The following is a 25,885-nucleotide window of genomic DNA, read 5'->3' on the forward strand; positions in this document are numbered from 1 at the left end:
TTAATTGGTTTATACCCTCTTAGGATGGGCTCTAATTTGTAGATGCCTCCTTGGTATTGGAGAAGCAATTCACTCATGACACTTTAAGAATAGAAGAGATCTCAATGCAATTTTGATCACCAGAGAAAACATAATAGCAGTCCTATTATAAAAGCTTAAAATTACTAATCTAATTTAGGAATTCTTATAGAACCATCATTAGGAATTAAGAAATCAACTATTTGTCTATACATCATCACGCCAAGACAATACATCTTTGTTGCTCTGTGGTGATCTGCTCAAAAGAGTGGGGTAAAGAGCATGACAAATACAGAGGCAGATGCTTGCAGTCAACCATTTAGCTGAAAACAGGGTCCCAAATGGAGAGTTAAGAGAAAGGATTGAGGGAGCTGAAGGGGTTTACAGCCACATAAGAACAACAGTAAGAAACACCCAGAGCTCCCAGGGCCTAAACCACCATCCAAAGAGTACACATGGACAGACCCATGGCTACAGCTGCATATGTAGAAGAGAATGGCCTTCTTGGGCACAAATGGGAGGAGAAGCCCTTGGTCTTGTCAAGGCTTGATGCCCCAGTATAGAGGAAACCAGAACAGGGAGGCAGGTCGGCCTGGGAGTTTGGGTGGGTGGTAACACCCTCACAGTAGAAGGGGGAGGCGTGTTATAAGGGGTTTAGTGGATGGGAAACCAGGAAAAGGGATAACATTTGAAATGTAACAAAAGCCCTCTCTGGGGATGGACAGCGGCTAAGGATGCTCTGAGCACCTCCTTCCCTGCTGCCTCCCTTTGATCACGACTGTGGTGTATGGTGTCAGCCTGGGACTCCCCATGGGATGCTGCTGGCACTGGTCCTGGTGTTCAGGGCCAAGAGCATGATGAGCAAGGAGCACATGGTTTGTCCCGATTCAGAGCTGGGTGAGTGGCCACCAGAGGACTAGGACAGCTTCCTGTACAATCATGAGGACTTCCTGGGCAAGGAGGACTCCAAGACCTTTGATAGTAAGCCTGGACGAGAGCAGGAGAGGCTGGGGAAAATTGTTGATCCAATTGACAGTGATGGAGGTGGCCTTGTTACTACTGAAGACCTGAAAGTTTGGATCAAACAGGTACAGAAAAGATACATCAACCATAATGTGGCTAAACTCTGGAAGGATTGGGATAGGGACATATACGAAAAGATCTCCTGGGAAGAATACAATCAGGCCAACTATGGCTACTACCTGGTTAACCTTGCTGAATTCCAAGATAGCTCTGATCATCACAACTTTAAAAAGTTGCCTCCATGAGATGAGAGGAGGTTTAAGGCCTTAACGGTGACCTGACAGCTACTCAGGATGGGTTCATTGCTTTTCTACACTAAGAGGATTTAGAACATATGAAGGAGATTGTAGTTCTGGAAACCCTGGAGGATATCGACAAGAACGGGGATGGTTTTGTGGACCAGGATGAATACATTGTGAACATCTTTTTCTCACGAGGACAATTGCCCTGAGACAGACTTGGTTTTGTCTGGGGAGCAGTTCAATGATTTCCCAGATCTGAACAAGGATGGGAAGCTGGACTAGGATGAGATTCGCCACTGGATCCTCCCTCAGGACTATGACCATGCACAGGGTGAGTTCTGGCATCTGGTGTATGAGTCAGATAAAAAAAGATTCTTACCAAGGAGTAGATTTTAGACAACTGGACCATATTTGTGGGAAGCCATGCCACCAATTACAGGGAAGATCTTACCAAAAATCATGATGATATTTGAAAGACACTCATCCTCATATGGCCAACGGTCACAGGCTTTATACAGATGTTCTGCGTGATTGCTATATTTGTCAAGTATATAGCAGTTGTGTCCCTAAACAATGAGAAACCTTTCTAAAGCTCAAAAAAATCATACTTTGCACCACAAACAATAATAGTAGGAGATTTAAACACCCTACTTTCATCAATGGACAGATCAGGGAAACAGAAATTAAACAGAGACATAGAAAGACTAACAGAAGTTATGAACCAAATGTATTTAACATATATTTATAGAACACTACACCCTAAAACCAAAGGATATACCTTCTTCTCAGCATCCCACAGTACCTTTTCCAAAATTGACCATATAATCGGTCACAAAACAGGCCTCAACAGATACAGGAAGATAGAAATAATCCCATGTATCCTATCAAAAAACCACGGACTAAGGCTACTGATCAATAACAACAAATAGGACAGAAAGCACACATATACATGGAAGTTGAAGTCAATGACAACTTGGTCATTGGAGACATAAGAAAAAAATTAAAGATTTCTTAGAAGTAAATGAAAATGAAGACACAACATACTGAAACTTATGGGACACAATAAAAGCAGCGCTAAGAGGAAAAATCATAGCTCTGAGTGCCTGCAAAAAGAAACAAGAGAGAGCATATTTCAGCAGCTTCACAGCACACCTAAAAGCTCTAGAAAAAAATTAAATAAACCCTAGAGGAGTAGGAAGCAGGAAATAATCAAACTCAGGGCTGAAATCAAACAAGAAGAAACATAACCGAGTATCAAAAGAATCAGCAAACCCAGGAGCTGGTTCTTTGAGAAAATCAACAAGATAAATAAACGCTTAGCCATACTAACCAGAGGGCATAGAGAGTGTATCCAAATTAATAAAATCAGAAATAAAAGGGAGACATAACAGCAAAATCTGAAGAAATTAAAAAGATCATCAAATCCTACTACAAAAACGTATATTCAACAAAACTGGAAAATGTAGAGGAAATGGACAATTTTCTATACAGATACCAGGTACCACAGTTAAATCAGGAATAAATATACCTTCGAAACAAACCCGTAACTCATAAAGACATAGAAACTGCTATTAAACATCTCCCATCCAAAAACAGCCCAGGACCAGATGGATTTAGTGCAGAATTCTATCAGACCTTCATGGATGACTTCATACCAATACTGTCCAAACTATTCCGCAAAATAGAAACAGACAGAGCACTACCAAATTCCTTCTATGAAGCCACAATTACTCTTATACCTAAACCACACAAAGATACAACAAAGATAGAGAAATTCAGACCTATTTGATTTATGAATATTGATCAAAAAAGCTCAATAAAATTCTTGCAAACTAAATCCAAGAACACATCCCAACGATCATCCATCATGATCAAGTAGGCCTCATGGCAAGGATGCAGGGATGGTTTAATATACGGAAGTCCATCAACGAAATTCATCATATAAACAAAGTCAAAACCACATGATCATTTCATTAGATGCTGAGAAATCTTTTGACAAAATTCATTAATAATTCCTGGAAAGTTCAGGAATTCAAGGCCTGAATCTAAATATAGGAAAATGCAATATACATCAAACCAGTAGCTAACATCAAACTAAACTGAGAAAATTGAAGGAATCCCACTAAAATCAGGGAGTAGACAGGGCTGCCCACTCTTTCCCTACTTTTTAATATGGTACTTAAAGTCCTAGCCATAGCAATCACACAATGAAATTAGGTCAATGAGAAAAAATTAGAAGGGATGAAGTCAAAACACTAATATTTGAAAATGATATGATAGTCTACTTAAGCAACACGAAAATTCAACCAGAGAACTACTTAATGTGATCAACAACTTCAGCAAACTGTCCAAGTATAAAATTAACTCAAACAATTCAGTAGCTTTCCTCTACTCAAAGGGTAAACAGGCTGAGAAAGAAATTAGGGAAATGACACCCTTCACAATAGTCCCAAATAATATGAAATAACTTGCTGTTACTTGAACCAAGCAAGTAAAAAATCTGTATGACAAGAACTTCAAATCTCTGAAGAAAGAAATTGAAGACGATCTCAGAAAATGGAAATATCTCCCATGCTCATAGATTGGCAGGATGAATATGGTAAAAAATGGCCATTTTGCAAAAAGCAATCTACAGATTCAATGCCAACACCAACAATATTCCTACTCAATTCTTTATAAAGGTAGAAAGTACAATTTGCCGTCATTTGGTATACCATAAAACCCAGGATAGCAAAAACTATACTCAACTATAAAAGAACTTCTGGGGGAATCACCATCTCTGACCTCAAGCAGTATTACAGAGCAATAGTATGAATGGTATTTGCATACAGACAGGCAGATCAGCGGAACATAATTGAAGACACAGAAATGAACCCACACACCTATGGTCATTTGATCTTTGACAAAGGAGTTAAAACATCCAATGGTAGAAACATAGCATTTTTAACAAATGGTGCTGGATCAACTGGAGGTCAGCAGGTAGAAGAGTGCAAGTTGACCCATCCTTATTACCCTGTACAAACCTTAAGTCCAAGTGGATCAAGGACCTCCACATCAAACCAGATACACTACAAGTAATAGATAAAATTAGGGAAGGGTCCCGAAGACATAAGAACTAAGGAAAATTTCCTGAACAAAATACCAATGGCTTATGCTTTAAGATCAAGAATCGACAAATGGGGGAACCTCATAAAACTGAAAAGCTTCTGTAAGGCAAAGGACAGTGTCATTCAGACAAAAAGGCAACCAACAGATTGGGAAAGAATCTTTACCAATCCAGCATCTGATAGAGGGCTAATATCCAAAGTATACACAAAACACAAGAAGTCAGAATACAGAGAGCCAAACAACCCTGTTAAGAAATGGGGTACAGAGCTAAAGAAAACATTCTCAGCTGAGGAATATCGAATACCTGAAAAGCACCTAAAGAAATGCTCAACATCCTTAGTCATCTGGGAAATGCAAATCAAAACAGGCTGAGAATCCACCTCACACCAGTCAGGATGGCTAAGATCAAAAACTCATGTGACAACAGATGCTGGTGAGGATGTGGAGAAAGAGGAACACTCCTCCATTGTTGCTGGGATGGCAAACTGGTACAAGCACTCTGGAAATCAGTCGGAAGGTTCCTCAGAAAATTGGACATTGCACTACCTGAGCACACAGCTATACCTGTCCTGGGCATATACCCAAAAGATACTCCAACATAAAACAAACACATATGATCCACTGAGTTTATAGCAGCCTTATTCATAATAGCCAGAACCTGAAGTGAACCCAGATGCCCTTCAACAGAGGAATGGATTCGAAAAATGTGGTACATCTACACAATGGAGTACCACTCAGCTATCAAAAACAATGACTACGTTCAATTCATAGGCAAATGGAAAAAACTAGAAAATATCATCCACAGTGAGGTAATCCAATCACAGAAAAACACACTTGGTATGCTCTTGGTAGCGATGGCCTTGAAGCCCTCCATTATTGATGTTATTATTATGCTTAGCATTAAGTATGACTGGGTTCATGGAAAATCCCCAGCCAGCTGCAGAAGACTAATACAAATGTGGTGGTCAAGATGAATAATCATATGATAACGTGTGACGTTAAGATACCCAATGTCATGACCTGTAACCTTTCTGAAAAACCAACATCCTGCTGACTAATAGATATGACAAACCTGTGAACTTTCTGACAACCTGTCAACATCAGCCGATTCCCTGACCACATGAATATTGTGTCCTTGGCGTGGGTAATTGTTTTTTACTTCTCTCCTCTCTCTGTTACCCTTTTTATGGTACAAATTCAGCCTTGGGGAAAAATAAAATTGTCGCCTTGATCATACTCTTGTCTTGGAGTCCTTCGTCACGTCTCTTCTCCCCCATTCTCTTCCAGATTCTCAGCACCCCTCATTGACAGTATGTACTCATTGATAAGTGGATATTGACCAAAACCTCAAATTACCCAAGATGCAATCTACAGATCTCAGGAAACTCAAGAAATGGATGACCAAAGTGCAGATGTTCCCACACCTTCTTAAAATGGGGAACAAAAGTATCCATAGGAGGGGATATGGAGGCCAAATCTAAAGCAGAGCCTGAAGGAACAGCCATTCAGAGCCTGCCCCACATGTGGCCCATGTATATACAGCCACCAAAACTAGGTAAGATTGATGAAGCTAAAAAGTGCTTACTGAAAGGGACTGGATATACATCTCCCCTGAGAGACACATGCAGAGCATTTCAAATAAAGAGGTCAGTGCTGGCAGTAAACTAGTGAACTGAGAGCAGGACGCCATTTATGGGAATTAGAGGAAGGATTCAAAGAGCTGAAGGGCTTGCAACCCCATAAGAACAGCAATGCCAACCAAATAAACCACTAGCAAAAGACTATACGTGGACTGACCCAGGGGTCCAACTGCATATGTTGGAGAGAATATCCTTGTTGGGGCACCTGTGGAAGGGGAAGCCCTTGTTCTTAACAAGGTTGGACCCTGAGTGCAGGGAAATATCCGGGAAGGGGTTTCTAAGTGGCGTGGATTGGGGGATCATATATATGGGAGAGGGCACGGCAGGGGGGTTTATGGACCAAAAGCTGGGAAAGGGAATAACGTTTGAATAAAACATATATATCTATTAAAAAAACTAAAATTTAAAAAAATGATACTAATGCCAAAAAATAATCAAAAAATGTGAATAAGAAAGAAATTTTAGGATTTGGAAAAAGATGAATGCCAGGTATTTGAAAAACTGTATGATCATGGTAAACACTTTAATATACTTGAGAAATTTTTTTACATGTTAATGAACTGCATCTTTTTAAATAGTGAATGGAAATCCAGTCCCTTCCTGGCTGTGAGGCTGGGGATCCAGATGTAGTGGAATTCATTATTTGTTGGTCCTGAATCTTTGAGTCTGCTTCTAACTCAGCTTATGCCAAGGAAACTAGGCCAAGGTGATATCTAAGCCATTGACCAAACTATCTGGACTAACAATCACAGGTGAAATTCCACCTTGTAAATGGGAGGAGAGGAATAAAAGATACCTTTAAAGATTTAAAAAAAATGAAATGTACCCCAAAAAATCCAATAAAAAAGTTTAAAATAAAAATAACTTAGGAAATACAAAATACTGGGTTACCATTCCACAATCATGATGTGTTTCTTCTGTGATATCTTACAGGTTAATTTACTTTTCTATGACTGTTTTCTTATTTGAAAGTAAGTAATGGCATCATCTGTGGAGTGATGGTGAGAACAAAAGCTTTGCCTAACTTGAATAATCGATCCCTCCAGAGCATGTGCTTAACATTCTAAGCACAGGGAAATTTCCTGGGGGATTAAAGAACAAAATCCAAACATAAAACAGGAACAACAATGATTTAAAAACATTCTGCATTCTGGGTATGAAGGCATGTTACAACTTTAATCAGCTTTGTAGGTATTTCTAATAAACACACAAAGAAACAAAAATCCTATCACAGTCCTAGCAGTTGCATCCAACAAAGAGAGAGCTGTGAGGTAGTGCGTGCTGCTTCTTTCCCCAGATACCCCTGGGCCTCAGGCCTGCACCCAGTGAGCTGGACCAAGAGCAGCCAGGTTGAAATTCCTGCTGCCATGGCAGGATTCTGCAGGAACATTTCCCTTTGACAACAAGGAACCTGTGTGGAGGAGACCTCTTGGTGAGTCCTCATGGACTCTACATGTCCTATTCTGCAGGGAGAAGCCCTGCCAGGTCTTTGGCAAGGCCAGCCAGTTGTCTGGGGAAGTCTCTGGTCCTGTGGCAGAGGGCGAGGAATGGCAGAAAGAAGGGCAGCTCCACTGAGAGCAAAGGATAACCCTTCTAGGCCTATGACCTCCTAATTAATTTATCTTTTCACCTGATGCCTATTCACATTTTCTTACTATCATACAACTGTGATCTTGATGAGCAGCTGGGCTCTTGTTTTCTTAATCAGTTCTTTGTTGTCACAGACGTTTTTAACTTACTCCATACCCTGAGAATTATTCACACCTTCTGTATGCAGTAGGACCCTTGGTGGGCCTGTCATCTCAAAAATAGAAGGTTCAGTAATCCACAAGATTGGACTCCAGTTTACCTCAGGCCAGGAAAGAAGTCAGCCACCATTAGTAAAAGAGCAAGGGAAAAATTACATAGGAAAAACAAGTGGCTTAATCAGAAGAAAAGATCCTCAACTTCTAAGGCCCGCACATCTGCACCCCTCTCTTCTGAGCTTTGTATAGTGATGTTGTATAACTCCAGATGGTAGTAAAAGGCAGAGTTCTTCCCAGAAACGTCATACATGATTTTCACTCTTACATCTGTGAGGTTGGGTGGCATTATAGCACACATTCAGGTGGGATTATAAAACCTAGGATAAGAAGACAGAATCCACATATCACAATGCCAAATGGACACCCTCCAGAACTTATGGACCCATTAAAATTGAGCTTCAACCTGACCTCACGCCATTCCACTCCCTTCCCGTCCTCCTGATTGTTATGTTTGCAAGAAGTAAAAGATCATGGTGCAGCCCCCAATATTCTCATGCCTGGACTTGGCTATTCAGGAAGAATGATATTGTAAAAGTGATGGCTACGTAGTTACAATGTAGTAACACATGGTCCAGGTTGACATTTGCTCACTGATGTCCAATTTAATTGTCTTGTTATATTTGAGAAAAGGAAGATATCCTAAATAATATATAAAAGGGACAGAAACTTATTCTTTTATATATGCCCTGTAGTTGATCACTATGTTCCCATGGAAAAGGAGTTTTTATTGCAAAAAAATAGGATTATAGACCATTGATTTTGTGAAATACATGGATATGTAAATGGAAACAATGTCGGCTGTCAAGGACTGCACAGTAAGCAAATATTTCCAGGTTTTATACACTCAGAGGTATAGAAGAAATATATTGGCCTCCAGAAAAAGGGAAAAGCTTAGGAATGGAAATGTGTGTCACATGCATTGTCTCAAGTAGTAGATTTACTTTTAAGTAAAGTCTCCCTCCTCCTTGGTCCCTAGAGATTTGGGTGCTAAGAAAAATCTGCTCTCAAATTCAGGGTTGTAAGCAACCCTCCCCAGCAAAAGCATTGTTGACTTCTAATGAAGCAGAGAGAAATATCTAGCTTTGAAATAGAAGTTGCCAAATGGTATTCCCAGCGACACATGAGAGACTGGACGAAAGGGTCCCCACAGAAAATCATTAGTTTGGGGAGAGCTGGTTAGTAGGTAGGCCATAGAACTTTCCAGTGACATCACCAGTAAGCACTTCACTGGGCAATCTATTGTATCTAAGAGATCCCTAGAATCTTCTGTGATGTCACCAGTGTTGTGGTGACACCAACTGCCTTTGGGATCTTTCTTCAGTTCCCTTTGGGTTCACAAGCAGGCATGTTTCGCCAGCTGCTCAGGCTATTTCGGAAGGAAAGGGGAGATCAAGGAGAGACCATACCAGGTCAGAGGGAAGCTGACCCCCTCTCTAGTGAAACAGGAAGGAGGAAATCATTCTGGGGAAGGCTTGGTGAGTCCTGGGCAGAGTTGGGGAACATCCTCAAGGAGATAGGTTTGAGATGTGCCTTCCAAGGCTAGGCCTTACAAGCAGGAGCCTTGGGATTTCTCAAAGGCAAACCAAGAGTCAGGAGTTCCTAATCTTAAATTTGAGAGAAAGACATAAAGTGGTAAGCCTTCAGTGTCTTTTCTTGAAGTTTTTTAACTGTGAATGTCAATGAATGGCAGGAGGAGGCACTGTGAGATTAACAATTTGACCATCCATGGTTGGGAGTTGAAGAACTTCATCCTCTAGATTACTGTAGGTTACATAAGTCTCTATGGTGAGAACAAGGAAGGATGCACCCCTAGTCATGAATTGAGTTCTCAGACACTTTGGGCTGGAACATAGATGATTAGAGCTTGATGGAGCTAAGCATTATGAACTCCAGGATTAACTGCACCACATCTGATATGAGATAACATTATCCCAGATGTTTATGTCTCAGTCAGGTTATAACTTTCAGTGCCAGGGGTCCTATAATAGTGAGTGTGGCATGTGTATGGCATTAGAGGTTGGGAAGAGGGTCATAGCTTAAAGTCCAGCTTCAAAATAGCTTTTCTGCTCTTTTTGGGATTCACCCAGTCTACCATTTCATCTTCCTCAACTGCCTTTTGGTATTCAGAATGGTCTTTTCCTCCCATGGGCCATCAAATATGCAAATTAACTTGGGTTTATCTATCTACAGGTTTTGGTAGGAAGGCATCATCCCAAAGTGTCATAAGTCAGCAAGTGGAGTGTCTAAAGGAACTGGAGGAACTCAAATTTGAAATCCAGAAGTGTCAATTCGAGAGGGATGAACTTTACCAAATCCTGGACCTTTATATCTATGATGATTGGGACCACAGGTAATCATTATGCCCAGTAACCTGTTCACTGTCTTGTGCTCTCTCTCTGCTAACCCAAGATTTCCTCATAGCACGAGAGAGTTTCACCTCTCATCCTGGATTTTAAGGAGACTTGGCATGCATTAGCTTGTGAGATAAGCTAGGTGCTGTGTGTTTGGGGTTAACTGTTTTGTAGTTGAGCCTGAGGTGGTTGGAGATGCATTGGTTCTGTCAACAGCTGGAAGGACCTGGTCACACTTACTGCAAGTGTGTGTGTGAATGAAATGCCTGCAGGTCATCACTCTTTTCCTCTGAATTTGTTCATTATACACTGATTCTATGGCACCTCCATGGATGTAGTTGGCATTCTAAATGTTTTTGGATATGGGTTGGTATGTATATATGTGGATGTATTTGTTGGTGTTTTACTCAGGATCAGGACGTCTGGGACCTTTGATGGGGTCTGAGAATTTGTGTGATGGACAGTTTGCAGGTCATGATAGTGATGAGTACGTGGAGGCCCACATTGATCTACAGAGCACTTTGCTCCTTCTGTATACCTTGGTGGCACACAGGACTCTCCTGAGGGGAGGAGGTGCTATAAATCCTCTTCCCTGTCAAACATATTTATGCCCTCTGAGAATTCATGTAACAATAGAAACCAAGGATTGAGTATTCAAAACAAGAGAAATGTCATCACAGCTTTCTCTTGGGCCCAAAGCTGTGGCACAGACTGGAGGAATCTTCTTCCTGAACTAGTCAATTCCATCATGCTCACCTGGCCAGCTCTTGAAGCTCAGGTCCCTCCAATTGGTCCCTTGGCTCTGTTGTCCTGTGCCCAGGATAATAAACTTAAGCAGTACAAATACTTTGAAGGAGCAAGTATGTGGTACATACTGAGTTTAAGTAATCGAGAGAACAGTCTGATTTTACCTAATTTGTTTCACCTGCTTTGATCTTTAGTTTTTTATTTTTTTAACTATCCAGGGATTGTTCATTGTGACCTAGAAATGGTCACTGTGGTCTTGACCGTTGTTATTCCCAAACAGGCAGCTCTCAGGCTCTGCCCTCTCCTATATAGTGAGTCTTTGCAGAACCATATCTCCCCAAGATTCCAAGGAGTCCTTATATCAAAACAAATGTTTGCTTATGTACATGGAAATATTTTCTGTGGATTGTGTCTCACTCTTGGGTTTTGGTCTGGTTTTTGAGTTTGCCACTTTCTTCCCTTCCACCATTCCTTGAATTTGAACTGTTTTATTATATATTTTTTATTTACATTTCACCTAATTCTGAAATCATGAGTTCAAAATGTTATTTGTTCCTTTGGCCATGACCTAACCCAGGCTGGATGTCGAATTGCCAGTCCTTCAATCCGAACATGAGATGAGAATGATGGCTATGCAAATGATGACCAACTCAATAAGTGATGCCATGGAGAGGTACAAGGAGCTCATACAAGTGAACAGTTCCTACCGGTGAGTCGCTGACAGAGATGAGAACCCAGCACTAGGCAGGGAATGCTTCTGTCCTGTATGACTTTATCAAAAGTCAGGGCTCTGGTTCTGTAGTGTCTGACTCTTAAAAAGAAGCCTGCCTCCTGGCAAGGGTCTTAGATTTGTAGCTCTTGGACTCAGTTGTCCTACATGTGAAGGGTGTAGAAGACCCTCCAATTGTTATTTTCCCCATTAAAGATCCTCTAGATAGAAAAGGTTTGCACCATAATGGGAATATCAATCAACTCTGAATCTCTAGAACTCTGACAGGATGTCTATGATCCATGAGAAACACATGGAAAGATTATACAGCTATTGGATCTTCAACCACCCCTCAGAGGGGATTTCCCCACAACGTGAAGATGTTTTCAGCATACTATGGACATATAAGCACCCATATGGACCATCTCTTCTTCCTTGATTTATATAAACCGTCTTAGTGTCAGGATTTTCAGAAGTACTTTGATTCACAAGGAATGTATCCTCTGGATTTGACCTCCTCTAATTGGTGCTAACCTGCATAGTGTGGCTCTATTCTGGTGATTTCTGGGGATGAGGGCCCTTGAAGGGATGATTGGACTTGCAGGAGTGACAGGCAAATAGAAGCTGGCTGGGTTTACCATTTTTTGTTTGTGGTTCAGCATCAGGCAATCCCAGCTCCTGCGTGAACAAGCTCAATTGGAGAACAATATACAGATTTTGCTGAATGAGAAGAGAGAACTGCTGGTGGAGCAGACTGAACTGCCAGCATCCTCTGTGGAGACAAAGAGGTTCTGTGAAGAGGCCGGAATGAACATCTGTGACCCCAGAGCCAAGCAACAGCAGGTAGGGTTAGGCCTCAGGGTCAGGTTGTCCTCATGTCTTACCATAATCATAGACAAACCAATGTAACTGTCTATTGACTGATCCATGTCCTGACCTAGGTCTCATCCAAGTGTTCATTCATGTGATGGTTTACAAGGCTTTCTGTGGAGATAGCCCCTTTTCAAGAAACTGCATGTTGGAAAGCAAATGCTCCTCCTCTTCGAGAATCTGCACTTCATTAAGGGAGATAGGTTGATCACACAGCACAGCACTACATGCCATTATGTATGGAGGGTGCTATGTGGGAGCCCCTCTTTAGACTAGAACAGGGCTTTGAGGGATGAAGCAAAAGCCTGGAGCTCATTTTATTTTCAGGATCGTGTGAGACTCAGGAAGTAAGTAGTTGTCAAGGAGGAGAGCCTGGTGGAAATGCCAAAGAAATGGTTCTCATTGTCATTTGTGGTGGCTTTTGTTCTTCCTCCCCTCATGTCCCTGTATATGAAGATGGTGACTTCATGCTTCATAGATCTTGGGTAACTACAGAGCCTGTGTATCAGTATGTCAATCCTGTCTTATTTGAGTGCCCCTGAGAGTTCATAACTGGGCCTTACAACCTGAAGCTGGTTAGAAGAGCAAGGATGTGGAAAAGGTTTCTCAAAGGCTGAGGGTTGGCATGAGAGACTTGAGACTTCAAGAACAAAGTTATCCGTATGTACCCCCAATTCTCACCAAGAAAGGTGCATTGCTGTGCTGACCTGCATCTTAGGGAGCACGCGGGGAGGCCAGTTCATGACATGCAGTTTTGTCCAGTCATTATCTAACTTAGTCCTTTAAGCCTAGGTCTCTCAACAAACATGAAGCTTCCTGTTTTGTGCTGGCCAGCAGTCTTTGCATCATTCATCCAGTTCCAAGTGGAGCCCCCTCTCTTATTTGTCTCAACACATTCTTAAACCATTTAGCTATTTTAAAAATAAGGATTAGATTTCTTTACTTTACCTGAACAGAGTTATCCCCCGGGAAGATTCTGTATTGTCTTATTGGCTTCACCATGATATTGCATGGAATCCTAGAGTGCAACCCTCTGCTGACATTGCTTTGCTGACTATATCATGGGCACTGCATTCTTTCAGGATAGATTCCCTCTCAATATTGTACACAGTGCTGCATTTCAGAAAATTCACTGTATGTTATTTATTTAGCCTTTTACTGACTGACATTGAGGTTGTTTTTATATCACAGGAACTCTAATGTGATCAAATGTTCCTCGGAACTGACCATGAGTTACTGTCTTCTCTGGTGCTTCCAAAGACTTCTATGAAGGAAACAGGGTAGTTTTAGTGAGGGGCCTATGATGAGTCAGCATAGAGCTTGATGGAGTCTTTTCCTAGAAATTTCTCTCTTGGGGATTTGATGTTGTGTTGTTTAGGCTATCTGTGCAAAACATGTAACTTACTTGTCGAACCAGCAAGTATCTGCATAGAAAGGTTTCCTGAAGTGGAAATGAGTACAGGTCAGGGCAGCACATATTGCTTGAGTCTAAGAGACTTGTACACAGCATTGTTCCCACTAATACCTCACTCAACAGGAAATGTGCTGCATAAGAGCAAAGTTTTCATTTGTGCATGTGAGTGTGTATCTGGGTGTCTGTGTTTGTGTGTGTTTGTGTGTGTGTGTGTGTGTGTGTGTGTGTGTGTGGTGTGTGTGGGTATATGTGTGTGTGTGTGTGTGTTTGCAGTAGTGAACGTGTGTTTCCCTCTATTTCCAAGTTTCATGAGAAAAGTACTCTAAGCGTTCACTTTACATCCATGAAACATGAAATAGAGCTGCCCAGTCATTTGGCATCTCCATCTAGCTCTGTACAGCAAAAGGACACTTAAATTACTAATTTATTGTTTCCAAAAATTTCAGAACAGAATTATCTTGTGAAGTCTGGGGGAGGAGTGGAAATATGTTCAAGTGAGTCATGTTTCACAGGGGTAACAAATGGTACAGGCCTAGAGCTTGCAGGTCCCTTTTTGTTATGGTGTAGAAGCAGGACAATAAAATCCTTTAGAAATGCAACCCCCAAAACGAGGACACAAAAACACCTGTAAAGTTAGATTTTCAAGTGATTAGGGGCAAAACTACTGATCTGCATTGAAATCCTTTGGAGCACATCAAAGGAAAGGAGTACTGGGAGGTAAGGGCAAGGCTTCTCTAGAAAAATCCATGAGTTTATTCTGCTTCTCTGTTCTTTGTGAATTGTGAAAGCCCATTGGAAGGTTATGTCACTCACTGTGTCTTCTCCAAGGTTTCTTTTCACATTGCCTGCTACCATTTCTTTCGAGCTACCTTGGCACACTACAACTTCCCCTGGGAGTTTGGCTTGGATTTTATTCATTGAGAATTTGAGTTGCTTGGAATTGTATCGTCATCCAGAAAAAGCCCCATAGCTATGCTGTGGTGCAAGAACAGGGCAGTTTCAGGAACCCCTTTAGGTGCACAGATAATCCAAAGCGCTCCTCTATGTTATCTGTGTAGCATTCTGCAAGTGCTGTCAATCAACATCATTTTCTCTCAGTTAATTTCAGCCTCAATGGGTTAGGAGAAATGATGAGCTTCAAATGGGTCTGACAGTGTAAGAACAGGTAGCCCTATGAGAAGCCATGTTCAGAAAGTGGAACAGAAGTTTTAGTTAACCCAGTGATTCCACAACAAGGAGTAGGTATTGCCATTGCAACTAGGGAGCATCAATGTTGTAGTGGTCCCAGAGTAACCTTGAAGGAGAATCTATCCAGACGTCCATCAGCCAAGGAGTAAAAGTGTACCATACGATGGAGCCCTTCCATAGATTCTGATTCAGTGTGAGATAATCCATGCAAGCTTTTACTTACTTATTCAAATTATCTGTGGAGCAATCACATTACGGGGAGAAAATTTGTTGATTTGGATCCTGGTTATGGAGATTTCCTATGATTCTAGCTTTGGGCATGAAGTAACTCAGGCTATGGTAAAGACAGCTCCAATTAGAAGAAGTTGCACACTTTGGGGAAAGTCTGAAAGAGTGAACAAGAACAAGAGTCTAGTCCACCACCAATATATGATCCTTTGCTGAGCAACAAGACAGCTCTACACAGCCTTTGGGACTTGCTAAGCCAGATTGTTAATGGAAAAAGAACCCTGAGTCTATGACGGTTTATTGGAGGACAGCACATCACTGACTGAGCTGTCTATAGGCTCTGGCCACTATGTACATATCCCACTCTACATTTTTTTTATGCCTCCAGCGAATCCTGGGGAATATTTACATTAAGCATTAATGTTCAGGTAGGAACACAGGCTGGAAGAAGCCATTTGAATATCCTTCCCTATATAAATACCCTTTTTGGGTGGATGACCACCCCACCTGGATTTCAGCCTCAGGCAGTTAAAGATCTACTCAGAGTATTGTTCTGGTACAGTTCATGTGAATTTTGCCCATGAAACAATATATATGATCCTCTGGATTTCTTGCTATGTTCTACTCCTTTCTTCCTGTGATCTCTCCGGAAAGATCTGAGGACATTTTCTCTTCTGTCCTCTCACAAATTGCCTTACACTAGCCATAGACTTACAGGGGTGCTGTTCTGTTTCTACATCACAATCACCTTTAATGTCCATGTGTACGCTGGGAAGATTTGCATGGAGCACATTCTCAGTGATTACAGGATCTATGCAATTCCCATGGATTTGATGTGAGATGGCTTCTCTGTGTATTTGCAGACTCAGTGGTTACAAATAGAAACTAGACGGGTTCCTTCAGTGCTAACATAATCAGAAATTTCACCTCAATTCTGGGCATGTTCTCCAGAAGGAATCCACATGGTATTCTAGGTTGCTCATACCTCTCTTGAACTCAGATTCAGACATAGCTACAATGTTATTATTCAATGTCATATACCTGGACTAGTGGGAAAAAAATACTCATTTTTCTCTTAATCCCAGTACAGTGCATAGTCCACAGTTCAAATTCTAACAGTTTGAAAGGTGAGATATAAATCCAAGCGCAGGTACTCTAGGACACTTGGGGATGCAGGGACTGACCTCAGCTGACAGGTCATGCTGGATTGTCCAACTGAATAGAGCTGATGTATGAGGGAGAGCCGAATTGACAACCACTCACTAAACCTTTTTTTCCCTTGCTCTGCTAGGTCTGAAATTCTCCAGCAGAAACTCGAACATGACACAGTCCAGGACAAGATCTCCCTTGGAGAGAAGAGCTACAGGAGGAGAACTAAGTGTGCACAGCAAATACACCACTATTGCATCTCACTTGTAATGTCCATAGCAACTGTGGACTGCATTTTCCTCCTGTAGTTTGATTTCTTTGGATTGAATACGCTGTATTTTCACCTTGCCTCTCTCCAGCAAGTGTACACTTTTTGAGGGACTCAGAGAAGTGCTGATGCACATCAATCAAGAGCTGCTGGTCATCCAGAAAGACTGTGCACATGTAAATTTGTACTTGTCCTGATGGGTCATCCAGAAGAGTTTCATGGAGATCAGTTCACAATATTGGAAAGACTTTGTGACAAAGTCTATAATATAATTTCTACTCAGTGTTGGATGGCTTTTTCCTTAATACCCCCACGCCAACAAAACAGACCTACTTCCACTCCTCTTGAAAAGATTATTACCATCACTAACTGCTTGTCTACTATGTCTCCAAGGCAAGCCACAGGCTATAAGTCTATTCTGCAAAAGGAGCAGCAAAAAATGCTTAGTGCAATTCCTCTATTTAAGGTTTGGTTAATTTTTAATTGTTTGGGTATTTGGTTTTCCTTCTATTCATTTGAAGATTTGTTATTTATCTGTTGTTGTTGTTTTCTTCATTTGCTTTTCTATTTTGATAAAGATATAGACTGTATATATTGACTACCTGCATCTGGTTACTATCAAGTAAATTGGATGTATTCTGGTCAATAAAGGAGTAATCTCAAACTCTTCACTCTTAAGAACCTTGTTTATTGATCATTAGTGTCAACATCTGAAGTCCCACAGCTATCAGGGAGGGATGGATCTCTGCATTCTCATGGGGACTGGGCATCAAATCACTTCCCAGTCAGACTGAGATTCACAGGAATTTATACAGTCACTGTGCACTGTGTTTCCAACTCTGAATTTCAACTTCATCATGCATACATTACCCACTGTGTATGCTTGCTGTCAAATATATAGTTACCTCTAAATTATACTCTGTCGATGAGAGTTTTGACCAAATTAATAGGATAAACATTAATTTTTCTGTAACACCTCCCAGGACATATAAACATGGTATAAGGGAGTTTAAAGCCATCGGGAATCCTGCACCCAAATCCCGGGGCAGAAAATGCTGAACACCCAGGAATGCAGATAATCCTGAGACCACAGGAAAGAAAGCCACTTCTGACCAGCTCTGCCCACATCTCTGGCCCAATATTAATCTGCATGATGCCTCTGGAAACAGGAATAGAGAAGTCAGTGGCAGGAACCTGCTTGGTTCAGCCTGGGCCCAGAACCTACCTGGGCCCTGAGCATATTTGAAGAAAACCAGAAGCATACAATTCTCTGTTTCCTGACTGTGGCTTTTTTTGATTCGAAGCTCAAAATACCATTTTGTTGTTGTTGATTTTTAGTTGGATATTTTTCATTTCGAATTCAAATGTTATTCCTTCCTTGTTTTCCAGAAATAAGTCTGAATACCATTGCCCTCCACCTCTGCTATAAAAGTATTCCCTTCACCAGCCATCCACTTTCCCAGCCTAGGCAGGACCAAGGGCTGCTCATTCCATTTGTGCCCAAGAAGACCATCCTCTGATACACATGCAGATGGAGCCATGGCACAGTCCCTGTATAGTGATTGGTATTGGTTTAGTCTCTGGAAACTCTGCTTGGCAGGCATGGTTGTCCTTATGGGGTTGCAAGTCCCTTCAGCTCTTTCAATCTTTCTGTAATTCCTCCAACTGAGGTCCAGTTCTCAGATCAATAAGGTTTGCTGCTAGCATTTGCCATTGTATTTGACATGATCTGGCTATGCCTCTCAGGAGACATCTATATCCAGTTCCTATCAGCCTGCACTTCTTAGCTTCATCCACCTTATCTAGTTTGAGGCTGTATATGTATAGGCCACTCGTGGGGTAGACTCTGAATGGCCATTCCTCCAGGCTCTGTTCTAAACTTTGCCTCCCTACCCCTTCAATAGGGATTCTTCTTCTCCTTAAAGGAAGGAGTGAAGAATCAGCATTTTGGTCATCCTTCCTGAATTTCATTTGGTCTGTGAATCTTGGAGAACTTGAGCAATTGGGCTAAATTCCACTTATCAGTGAGTGCATACCATGTGTGTGTTTTTGTGATTGGGTTAACTCACTCAGGATGATACTTTCTGGTTCATTCTCTTTGCCTATGAATTTCATGAAGTCATTGTTTTTGATATCTCTGTAGTACTCCATTGTGTAGATGTACCACACTTTCTGTTCCCATTCCTCTGTTGAAGGGCATTTGGGATCTTTTCATTTTCTGACTATTATAAATAAGGCTGCTATGAACATGGTGGAGCATGTGCCCTGTTGTATGTTGGATCATCTTTTCGGTATATGTGCAAGAGAGGTATAGGTGGGTCCTCAGCTAGTGCAATGTCTAATTTTCTGAGGAACCTCCAGACTGATATCCAGAATGGTTGTACCAGTCTGCAATCTCACCAACAATGGAGGAATGTTCCTCTTTCTGACATCCGTGCAAGCATCTTCTGTCGCCTGAGTGTTTTATCTTAGCCATTCAGACTGGTGTGAGGTGGAATCTCAGGGTTGTTTGATTTGCATTTCCCACATAACTAAAGATGTTGAACATTTCTTTTGGTGCTTCTCAGCCACTCCATATTCCTCAGCTATAAATTCTTTGTTTAGCGCTGAACTGCAATTTTTAATAGGGTTATTAGTCTCTCTGCAGTCCAACTTCATGAGTTCTTTGTATATTTGGGATATTAGCCCTCTATCAGTTGTAGGATTAGTAAAGGTCTTTTCCCAATCTGTTGGTTGCTGTTTTGTCCTAACCACAGTGTCCTTTGTCTTACAGAAGCTTTGTAGCTTTATGAGGTCCCATTTGTCTATTCTTGATCGTAGAGCATAAGCCATTCGTGTTTTGTTCAGGAAATTTTTTCCAGTGTCCATGTGTTCAAGATTCTTCCCTGCTTTTGCTTCTATTAGTTTGAGTGATCTGGTTTGATGTAGAGGTCCTTGATCCACCTGGACTTAAGCTTTACACAGGGCAATAAGAAGGGGATGATTTGTACTCCTCCATATGCTGACCTCCAATTGAACCAGCACCCTTTGCTAAAAATACTATCCTTTTTCCACTGGATGCTTTTGTCTCCTTTGTCAAAAATCAAGGGACCATAGGTGTGCTGGTTCATTTCTGGGTCTGCAGTTCTATTCCACTGGTCTATCTTCCTGTCTCTGTACCAATACCATACAGTTTTATCACTAATGCTCTGTAAACTGCTTGAGTTCAGGGATGGTGATTCCCAGGGAAGTCCTTTTATTGTTGAGGATAGTTTTAGCTATCCTGCATTACTTGTTATTCCAAATGAATTTGCAAATTGTTCTGTCTAACCCTATGAAGAATTGGAATCGAATTTTGATGGAGAGTGCATTGCAACTGTAGGTCACTTTGGGAAAATGGCCATTTTTACTATCTTCATACTGCCAAGCCATGAACATGGGAGATCTTTCCATTTTCTGAGATCTTCTTCAATTTCTTTCTTCATATCATGAAGTTCTTGTCACACAGATCTTTCACTTGTTTGATAAAAGTCACACTGAGGTATTTTTATATGATTTGGGACTACTATGTAAGGTGTCATTTCCCTAATTTCTTTCTCAGCTTGTTTATCTTTTGTGTAGAGGAAGGCTACTGATTTGTTTGAGTTAATTTTATACCCAACCACTTTGCTGAAGTTGTTTATCAGGCTTAGGAGTTCTCTGTTGTAACTTTTGGGGTGTCCCATGTATACTACCCTATCCTCTGCAACAGTGATATTTTTACTTCTTCCTTTCCAATCTGTATCCTTTTGACCTCTCTTTTTTGTCTGAGTTCTGGCTAATACTGGGGACAACATACAATGGAGACATCTCAGTAGCCCGCAGTAGCTTTTTGTAAAAACTGGTTGTTTCCATTTCTCCAAACCTTAGCCCTGGACAACGGCTGTATAGATTTCATTTGTGTGTGACTGCCTATCAGTTGGCCTTGGTGTGCACAATTATTGTATTATATCTGACTTTCCTACTTCTTTCTCCTTCTGCTCTGGTAAATTCTGTGAAACTAGATGTTCCTTGATGTTATGATTCTTAGACAATTGGAAATTGATGCATAGGGGCACAGCACAGCACAGCCCTAGTGGCCCAGGTGCATACTGTGTATTCTCATCTTGGAAAAAAATGTAATAACTGCAGAATTGTAGTTCTAGATTTGGGTTTTACTTGCAAAGACAGCTTGAAGAAAATGAGAGAAAATGAATTAGAGCCAACATTGGGACCCCAAGAAAGGAAAAAGTTATTGAAGTTAGGAAGTAAGTTTTACATAATATTATAGACTGGTTAAGGAAGTATAGAATATATAAAATAATATACTAGTAAACTAAGTCTAACTACTGGAACCCTTATGAGAGTCATTGTGTGCAAGGAACAGAACGCTAGTGGAATTAGTGTGCTAAGGGTTACCTTGATTCTTTCTGGCCACTGCCTGGCAGTTTTGCCTATGTCATTTATCATTAGAGTGTCACAGGAAAATGCAATTAGCTGACCTCAGAGCTTTGGACTCTGAAGTATAAAAGTAAATGGTTAAAGTTTAAATCATGATAAGTTTACAATTATTATTATTATATTGGCCACAGGCCTGGGTATAGGGCAAGCCTGAAACTTTGGGGAACAGTTGTAATTCTTAGTTCTTGGTGGGATTTAGTCATTCTTTGCATTTGATTTGGCAATGATTATAAAAGCTCTTTTTTCTACCCGCTTTTGGATTATTAATAACTACAGAACATGTGAAGAGTAAATGAGAGAGTGCATGAGGGAGTGAATGAGAGAGTAAATCACAGAGCAAATGTAAGAACAAATATGAGAGCCAGGGAGAGAGCATAAGAGGAGAATTTGAAAATGAGTGAGGAGAGAATGTGAGGTGTGTATGAAGATTGTGTGTGTGCGTGACAGGAGAGTGCACGTGCTGTGTGTGAGATATGTATGAGGTGTGTATGAAGATTGTGTGTGTGCGTGAAAGGAGAGTGCATGTGGTGTGTGTGAGATAGGTATGAGGTGTGTATGAAGACTGTGTGTGAGAATGAAAGGGTAATGAACAGACGTGTGAATGATTGTGGGAGTTTGAGAAAAGAAAACTGCAATAAAAAAGGCAGAGTGCACAAAAGAATGAGAGTGTGTGCAGCCTCAAGCTGAGAGAGAGAGAGAGAGATTGAGAGAGAGAGAGAGAGAGAGAGAGAGAGAGAGAGAGAGAGAGAGAGAGATAACTTTAAGCCTTGAAGTTGCCTGTCAGTTTGTACCCAAAGAGTCGTCTGTGGATATGTATTATGTGCCTTCAAGATATTCCTGCTTCCAGGTGAGAACTCTGATCCTGTGAGAGGCCAGGAAAGGCTGATAGAATGGCTGCAACCCTGAGGGCAGAGGATAAAATATTTGGCCTAGATCTCCTAATTTATCTTTTCACCTGAATCCTTATTATTAAATTTTCTTACTGGAATAGGACTACGATCCTGGTGAGGGTCTTCTCTCTTGGATACTTAATCATTTCTTCGTTGTCACAGACTGTTTGAGCTTACTCCAGTCACTGGGAGTTACTCACACCTTCAAATTTGCTGAACTTTTCAGATTTCTAACATTTGTGGCAAACTGCGTGGCAAAAGCAATGAATGTTGAGCACTTCACTGGGGTCCAGTGCATATGGAGCTACGGGTGTATGGATATGGTAAGTCCCTAGGAGTTACTCTAAGAAAGTAGGACTATGCTCTTAGGACCCCTGCGTGACCTCACTTCACTTTGCCAGCTTTGTGGGCTTCTACACTGCTGGTCTGAGGAGAACTAAAAACTAATGAAATAGATGTGTAGCCTCCCATTACCTTTGTCATTGTTAGGATATTAGTAGGAGAGGTTTGATTGAAATATACTCTCAAAAATATTAACAAAACCACTGCCTCTTGTTTACCATCTGGATGAAGTACCAAGTTCACAGACAGTTCTTCACAAACTTCTCAAAGCCAGCAAACTGGAGCATGAAGAAAGCCAAGTCCAAGGCATTCAAAACCAGCATCCTCACCAATGACCCCAGGGAAGGCTTTGTTAAAAGAAGGGAGGTAGTGAGACAGTTGGCCCTCATACACTCAGAGAAGACTGTGCCAGGAGAATTGGGGAAGGATTGTGGGAGAGAGTAATTAAGTATCAGTAGTCAGTGAGCAGAACGTAAAGTGAAAAAGAAAAAATACATAAATAGAAATAAAATAAAGGTCTTTAACAAAATGGGACACAATGTATTGCTGAACTAACTCTACTGTGTTTACACTTGCACATGCTTTAACATCTAGAGAGACTAGATGTGATAAAGTAGGATGCCCTTGTCGTTTACATATACTATGTACACAGCAAAGATAAATGAAGTGGATAACATGTAGATCACAGATCCATTGTTCCCTCCCATCTATGTGACTCTGCTTCCCTTTATCAGGACTGTGGAGGCCTCCTCTCATCCAGGTCTCAGGGCTCAAGCAAAATGCAGTCCCCTATGATCTCTGGCCAAGTGCTCTTGTGTTCCCAAAATTACTCTGCCTCAGGCTGCAGAGGCACTGAAGGGCCAGCCTTCACCTTCAAGGTGCAACTGTAGAACTAGAGTTTCATAAAGGTTGCTCATTGTCAGAGTCCGGATGTGCAGGGCCGGACGTGCCTGAGGGAGAGCCAGAGATAGGACTTGCCAAACCAGCTATCAGCCCCAAGGACACTGACCATCCATAGCCACCCCCTCCCCTTCCTTCACCCCCCTGAGTGAGATGAGCCACCCTACCTGCCTGCCGAGCTGCTAGATAACACATACTCCTTGCTGATGTCATTTCGCGCCGAAAGTAACCGTGCACCTTTTGAATTGACCAATCATGTGTAACCGCGTGAATGCTCCTTACCTCCCCTATAAAAACCCCCGAGTTTGGAAGCTCGGGGTCGATTCCTCTGTCTCCTGTGTGAGATACGTGTCGACCCGGGATCCCGCTAAGACCTGGGATCTCGTTAATAAAGCTAGCTCTTGCTGTTACATCAAGAATGGCTCCTCGTGATTCCTGGGGGCAACCCACCCTGCGATCGGAGCGAGAGACGCGGCTCCCCGTTTTGGGGTACGCTCTTTCATTTGGGGGCTCGTCCGGGATCGGAGCGTGACCCCCCGGAACCCCGAATGCCACTTGGAGGTACATTAGTGTGAGTGCTGGAAAGCGGCTGCTGTGTGTGAGTGTGTGTGAATTAAGTCCTGTAGTCTGTGTTTTTCGGTACCGGTTTAAGGTCTTAGTGCACTGTCTGGGCAGATGAAGGATTCCTGCCCTGTGCATGAGAGTCTTAGTGCACTGTCTGGGCAGAAGAAGGTTTCCTGCCCTGTGCACGGGTGGAAGAAGGTTCCCCACCCCGTAGAAAGCTAGCTTGAGAGTGCACTGTCTGGGCAGAAGGAGGATTCCTGCCCTGTGCACGGGTGGAAGAAGGTTCCCCACCCCGAAATGGCGCCTGTGAGTAGATGAAGGATTCCTACTCCGAATAGTCTTTTTCTTTCTTTTTTCCTTTTTAGAAAGCGCACCGGGGGACGCCCCAATCGCGCAGGCTCTGGGACGCGTGAGAGACGTTCCGCGAGCCAGTCTTTGTCGGGTCCTGGCTCTGGGACGTGTGAGAGACGTTCCTCGAGCCAGCCTTTGTCGGGAGGACCCGGCAACTAGCAGTCAAAAAGAGCTGACTGTGATAACCCCTTTGTCTTTGAAGGTGGACCATTGGACGGATGTTAGGGCAAGGGGATACTCTGGAATTCTGTTGGGAGGTAAAATCAGATGGTTCTAAGAAACTTAATCTTATGGACCCCGCTCTAGTGGCAGTGTGTTTGTTGATAGCCAAAGTTAATTTTTAAAACAGTGGTTTATCTGTGCTTGTGCTCGCAGCCAGCTGAGATAAGCTAGAGGAAGATTTAAATTTTGCTTGGGAGTAAGGAATCTTAAAGGCGGAGTTTCAGCCGGTTTGACACTTAGTGCGTAGCTGCCTAAAAGATCAGAAATGCTGTCAACAGGCTATAAAAAAAAAAAATGTTCCAGACACGGATAGAAGGCCCTCACTTCTTCCTGCTCCCTTCAGACGCCTGAAGGTAGGGAGTGCCAGGTCTGCCGCCAGGCTCCAAGGGTGGGTCTCTGAGGGGCTGGAAAATGCCCCACCAATCTGGCTAAGATAAGGAAAAGATATGAAGAGAAAGTTACAGAAACTTGAAGGGTTAAGCTAAGTCACTGAGAGAGTTATTGTAAGTTGCAGAGAAAATAAGTTGATGCATGGTTCAGGGTCTGTGCAGAAAAGTGGACAGCACCTAATAGCTGTAGAAGAAGATGCAGAGAGACTGAAAAAAAAGAAAGAAAGAAAGAAAGTAAGAGGTAAAGAGAGCAGGAAGCTAGGGAAGAAAAGAGACAAAAAGAAGAGGAAATTAGAGAGCTAAAGAGAGATAAAAGACGAGAGAGGAACATATACTGGCCACAGTAGTTAGGGAACCTAGGAAGATAGTACCTGGCAACAGAAGAGAATTCCTGGCTAAAGATCAGTGTGCCTAATACGAAGAAAAAAGGACACTGGGTCAGGGACTGCCCAAGAAGAACAAGAGGGGCCACTGGAGAGCCTCTTGGTCCTAGAGTGCTGGCTATGTACAGAGATAGAAGGGAAGTGTGGATACAGGGACCCAATGCTCTGTGCTCCTATGCCCCCCAGTGGGCCAATATCCAAAGACCTTGAGTGCAAGGGGCTACTGGCAACGAACAATACTTATGGACTGCCCGAAGAACAGTGGACCTTGGCGTGGGCCGGGTAACCCACCCACTAATTCATGGTCATCCCTGACTGCCCCTATCCCTTGCTCATGAGAAAATTGCTCTCCAAAATGGCTTGCGTGGGCTGAAATGGCTGGGTGAGGCCATGTGTATACATATCTACAGACTGTGTATGTGGAGCTTAAGACCTGTCTCAGTGCACCAGTACCTGATGCTGGGAGATGTGTGACTTAGTCCTGATCTGCCTGGAACACATCACTCCTGCCAACCGGGCACTAACAATTATCACCCAATCCAGGACTTAAACTGTGATAGAGTGGCTGATGTTCTGCCTTTGAATAGAGTGTCCCAAAAGATGGGACCACTGGTCAGCTGCCATGG

At 42.1% G+C, this 25,885-nt stretch overlaps 1 protein-coding gene across 3 annotated transcripts in view; it reads left to right on the top strand.

The window, feature by feature from the left end:
- LOC148003553 (uncharacterized) overlaps positions 1-25,885 on the top strand; it is a 31,349-nt gene that overhangs the window by 3,781 nt on the left and 1,683 nt on the right. Inside the window, exons 2-6 of one of the 3 annotated variants that reach the window (XR_015629368.1) lie at positions 10,027-10,186; positions 11,512-11,643; positions 12,303-12,486; positions 16,635-17,226; positions 22,335-22,431. Coding sequence is in view for 2 of the 3 variants with exons in the window: in XM_087568810.1 (XP_087424936.1) it covers positions 5,856-5,946; positions 10,027-10,186; positions 11,512-11,643; positions 12,303-12,486; positions 16,635-16,640 (573 nt within the window). In the remaining variant the exon portion in view is untranslated. Of the gene's footprint in view, positions 1-5,678; positions 5,947-10,026; positions 10,187-11,511; positions 11,644-12,302; positions 12,487-16,634; positions 17,439-22,334; positions 22,432-25,885 lie in introns of those variants that run through there. The other 2 variants (XM_087568810.1, XM_087568811.1) reach the window with 2 other exon arrangements.

Source organism: Rattus norvegicus, chromosome 9 (genome assembly GCF_021556685.1).
Source record: "Rattus norvegicus strain SHRSP/BbbUtx chromosome 9, alternate assembly SHRSP_T2T, whole genome shotgun sequence".
In the NCBI taxonomy this organism is placed as follows: domain Eukaryota; kingdom Metazoa; phylum Chordata; class Mammalia; order Rodentia; family Muridae; genus Rattus; species Rattus norvegicus.